General features: G+C 33.9%; 1 protein-coding gene across 1 annotated transcript; it reads right to left on the reverse strand.

Annotated features, from left to right (window-relative positions):
* Nucleotides 1-9: 9 nt before the first annotated feature.
* LOC9323927 (agamous-like MADS-box protein AGL66) lies at nt 10-3,414 on the reverse strand. Its single transcript, XM_021010112.1, has 12 exons — nt 3,229-3,414; nt 2,966-3,047; nt 1,428-1,512; nt 1,270-1,323; nt 1,143-1,175; nt 1,027-1,045; nt 878-945; nt 755-782; nt 617-678; nt 429-528; nt 183-337; nt 10-103 (listed from the first exon to the last, which is right to left on the reverse strand). The coding sequence occupies exons 1-12, from the start codon at nt 3,412-3,414 to the stop codon at nt 49-51; spliced, it is 927 nt and encodes a 308-aa protein (XP_020865771.1). The 3' UTR covers nt 10-48.
* Nucleotides 3,415-5,429: the final 2,015 nt, after the last annotated feature.

Below are 5,429 nucleotides of genomic sequence, written 5' to 3' on the forward strand. Positions count from 1 at the left end.
ATGCATTCTCTCTCCATTAATGCTCGGCGTATTACGATTCACCTAATATCATTTTGGATTTTGGTTCGAACTCGAATTACTCCCTTGTAAGAGCAAATCATAGCTTACAGACAAAAAAAAATCAATAATAATTTAAAATGATTAAATCATATATGAAAAAACAAGGTTGGACTATATAATACCTTAGCTGATTTGACTGATGGGCCGAATTAGCCATCACATGGGCTTGTTTGGGCTCAGCCTCAGACCCCCAATCCTCGACGATGTCATTTAGAAGGATCCCCTGCATGCTTTGTTGGTTACTTGGTGCTTCGCAGGACTTCCTCAACAAATGTTCCTGCGATTACCAATCACTCAAATCAATTTTCCCCCTCTTACTTACAATGCATTTAAATAGCAGAGAAAATATTATGCGTAATATGTGTCACCCTTCTCTGTACGACACTTGTCAATGTATTGATGAGATGAGTTTCACATGCTTCAATCTCCTCCATTGATGTAAACCTCATTGGATCTGGTTCGAATTTCCTATTTATGTTACATCACCCAACGTAAGTTTTATAATCTTATTGATTAGATAGGAAGGATCACATGACTAGTTATTAAAGAAAAATACCTTAGTTCTTCCTCTGATATCTGAAGCTGCTGTTGTAATCTACAAACTTCTTGCTCAAGTTCCTTTAAAATTGTAAAATATAATTAGAAAAATTCTTTAAAAAATTAGTTATGTACATGTGATTGGGAAATTAATAACCTCGACATCGGTGTTGATAGCTTCAGGGCTTTTCCAGAGTCATGAGGTAAGAAATTAGCTAAACATATCAACATATATAAACAAGATGAACAAATTAATTATAAGGATTAAAGAGAAAGAAACCGAGGTTCGTTGATTTGGAGAGCCATGTCATCTTCAATTTTGAGTTTTTCCAGAGTTCTTAACAAATACTGTCACAAAAAAAAAAATGCTGATTAAATATTAAAATATTAATATGTGATTAGAATATAACCATATATGATTAGTCTCACCTCTTTGTTTTGGATAGCTCTGCAAAACAGAGAAGAAAAGTTGTGTAACAAATTATATATATATGAAATAAAGTATATACTATTATATTAAATGGAAATATATGATATATACTCACTGGCGTTTGCTCTGATCAGGAAAAACTATGGCGCTGAAGATTTTTCACAAAAATACACCAAAAAATACATGTGAATATAGAAATAATAAACCAAGTAGACAGACAAATGAGATGATTAGACACATACTTTTCTCTTTCTTGATCAGGAAGATTGATGTACCTCGCCAAAACGTCCTCGATCCTGAAATTAACTCAAAATTACGATTATGGAGATACACAACACCATGCATGTGTTAATTTACATATATTTTCTTAGATGTTATGTATCGTTGAAGAAGAACAAACCAAGTGGTATAGAGAAACCGGTGGGAGCAAACCGACAAATGAAGGAGAGAAGAAGCTATGCAGTGACAAGTAGAATCGGTTTGTTCTTTTCAGGCTTCTGTTTTCTTATTTTACAATTAATGAGGAAATTGTTTCTCAACTTTTAATTTCTGAAAAAACATATAATGATAAGTTTTATTTGATGGGGCTCACAGTCACACTGAGTCATTGCATGCACTGATGTCATTGAAACACGACGTGTTTCGTTTTGGAGTGCTACATATCTACGCGAGATGGCCATGTCGGAATAAAAATAATAATATACTACTGTAATTGCAGATGCAAATGGTGAAAACTTATCAAAAAATCCTAAACAACCAGAAATTTTCTATGTTGAATCAATTGGAAACTAATATAACACTTTTGTGGTGTTTCTAATGATTTTTATGTAATAAAATGACAACAACTTAAAAAAAAAAAAAAAATTGACAACAAATTAAAGACTTTTTGTGACTGTTTTCCTCATTATTAAAGTTCCGGGGCTATTTCGAAAGTTTTTCGAAACTTTCTATATTTACCAAAAACATCCGATACTTTTAGTATTTATTAATTTTACCCTGAACTCTGTTGTTTACCAAAATGCACGAAACTTTTGTTATTTATAGAAAACAACAGCAGAGCTCTTTTCTACTAACACAAAAAGCCCGAAACTTTTACTATATTTGAAAATGTTCTGTAATCTTCAGTAATATGTAAAAACGTGTCCACCCTCTAATATTTGAATTACAAAGCAAGTGGGAAATAAATCAAAACTACTAGTACTGAAAAAATAAAGATCTTCTATTCGGTGGATTCCACCAAGCACCGAATAGAGGATCTTTATTTTGTCATTTTGATAAAAAGAATATGTGGGTTGTCATTTTGTCCTTAATCAAATGATATATGCAGTACATGTATATGTAAAACATGGTTACACTTTAACTAAGTTGAAAAATCACGAGAAGATCTAGAAGGGCACGGCTGTTTTTGAAAAAATTAGGGCCAAATACAAAACAAAAAATGAGGGTCTATAATATAATTATATACTTAATATTTAGTATTATTATATATTAATTTAATTTATTTTAGTGTATAAAATGCATAAAAATTAAAGTTTTTTCAATTTTTTATAGAATCCAAATTAAAAAAAATATGTTAATTTCTTATAAACATATTCGCTTAAATATACTTTATTTATTTGCATTTTATATAAAAACCAAAAAAAAAAACATAAAATGGAAGTCCCACAAAATTGGGAGCCCAATACAATTGTTTCACTTTGCTCCCTTCAAAGTCGGCTCTGAAGGGTATGAAATGTTTTAGAAATAAGAAATGGAAGTACCTTGTTTGACCGAAAAAGGCCCTGAAGGGTATGGAATGTTTTAGAAATAAGAAATGGAAGTACCTTGTTTGACCGGAAAAGAGACATAGTCGATCGGAAGGAGAGAACATGAGGAGGGCAAGATCGATATCACAAAGTGTTGACAATTCATACGCTTTTTTTATTAAACCTTTTTTACGTTTTGAGAACGTAATTTGTCGGTTCGTGTTCTTCTCTATCCGCTTTAACTCCAATTTCACCCGACCCATGTCCAATGATCGCTGCAAATAATCAAAACGCACTCTATTATTTAGTTGTGCGAGAGAGAATTTGATTGAGTGGAAAATTATATATTTAAGTAAATGAGTCGACGAAAGGAGAGTTTTTTTTAGGTTTGTGTGTAAGAGAAAGAGAGAGAAAAAGAGTTACAAATGGTAGCGGATTGAATTTTGAGTTATTTACCAGAATGGGCTTTTTCTCAGCCACACTTACCACATCAGGTACATTTGCCAAGCCTTTCGTTTTAGGCATTTCTAACTTAGGTGAAATGTCTACTTTGCCCTCACGCTCAAACTGAAATTCGCACGCCTCCGCTGCTCGCCGTCGCCCATATCGGAATATTCCATTGGCACAACCGGAATATTCCATTGACTTCTTCCTCCGGTTCACTCAACGCGGAGATTCTTTGGGATCTATCGGAAGCAGAGTACGAAAACAACGGACCTGAACCAATAAGAAGATTCTTCGTCGTCGTCGTGGTGAATTCCGAGATTACGCTCAGAATCGGCGACGTTGACCGCAAGCGAGACACGTCATCATCGTCGTGGCGAGTCTCAAAAACAGAGAGATTCTCAGGGACTTGTTGGCTCACGACGAAGGCTCAATTCTCGAATTTGGCCATTGTTTGATTCCTTCAATCGTAGTTTTTATGAGGGGATTTCTGTGTTTATGGGATTTCCGGGTTTGTGGCGTTATCGAAGCATGGGCGATTCAAAATCTGCAAGTACTGCAACGATCGGAGGTATCAGAAGCTTCGGGTGGTGAGGTTAATCGACGAATCGCGGAGATTGAAGTATTTGCGTCCATGGTTGTGATGATTCTTTGGGCGATTCCATGGTGTGTGATCCAAATTCAAGACTGGTACCCATTGGTTTCACAAGATCTCTAATCTCACATGTTCGATTCTCTCACTTTCGATTTCAATTTTACAAATTCGAGTTCGATTTTGCATTATCCGATTTACTATATACTATAAAGCAAGCCCTTGGGTTTACTAGATCCCCTTAGGGTTTAGTTTCCTTTATTCAAAACGAAATTAATTGATGTTGTATTGTGGTTGAAAGAAGAATCAAAACCTTTGGGCATGGAGTAAGCGCTGGTTGTCGTGGAAGAAGAATGGAGAAGAAGACACAGATACAAGGGCAAAACTGTCTTTTACGCTAGTCCATAAATGCCCAAAATTGAAGGCCTGGTAGATGTTCCATATTTGAAAGTTTTGGACCAAATAATACCCATTTCAGCAAAATTCCCTTGAATTTTTGTTCTTAATTTAGACGAATCTGTCATATGGCTAGGTACATCACTTACATTTTATACACATTTTATATAATATTTGTAAAAAATTTACTTTTACTCATTATATAACCAAGTGTTGTTACTCAAAACTTTATAACACAAAAAATGTATTTTATTCAATGCTCAATGCTCATATTTAACATTATTGGTTTCTTGGCATTTGCCTAAAGGCTCATATACGTGGGTGGGTATAGTATTTGTGTATAATAATATGTTTAATATATATACACATCTAAGATATATTATCTTCCTTCGTCTGCCACTAATTTATATACCTTGTTCTAGCTAATGTGATCACTTTGGGTATGTGTTGTGAAACATGGGAGAATATAAGAAAAATTTTGTATCCTTTTCTCTTTTTATCAGTAACATGTATGTGGTGACTTTGAGTCTAAATGGTGCCATAGCAACAAGACTATGACAACGTATTAGTTTATATGGTGTATGAGAGGGATATAATGAGTGAAATTAAAGCTTATAACGAAGGTGCCTCTTGACGAAGGAGTTTCAAAAGGAAGGCAAAGCGCTAGGATTTGTATGGCATATTCTTGGATGTTACTATATGTTTTATAGTAATATTGTACATGACGACCACCTGGTTTCAGGTCACGACACGTGGAGGATTTGTTTGTTTGTGTTGTCTCGGTTGTTGTTGTTACGCGCCGACAGGGAAAGGATATGAACACATAGGGGAGAAAGAGAGAGAGATCTTCAAAGCGAAGTTTGCTCTACATGTGTATATAATAACCTTTCTCATTAATTCACTCATTCTATTTGCAATTTTTCTTCTTCTCTTTCTGTATCTACCACTATAACAAAATCATACTAAAAACTAAACAACCTTTGGTTACTTGTTTCTTAATTTTTTTCCACAATATTTATCTATATTTGTCTATGAATATCTATCACTTAAGTAATTTGGTGTATCTTAACAAAACACTTAAAAAGTTAGTGTGCATATAACACTTTCTGGGGACAACTATCCATGATATAGATTTTGATTAGCTAAGTTAAAACTAGCATTTTATAAAGAAATAATCATGGATAAGTTTAGTTCTAGCTTTGTGATGACAAGTGTAATATCTTGA

The sequence above is a fragment of the Arabidopsis lyrata genome (assembly GCF_000004255.2).
Source record: "Arabidopsis lyrata subsp. lyrata unplaced genomic scaffold ARALYscaffold_2, whole genome shotgun sequence".
NCBI classification, from domain to species: Eukaryota; Viridiplantae; Streptophyta; class Magnoliopsida; order Brassicales; family Brassicaceae; genus Arabidopsis; species Arabidopsis lyrata.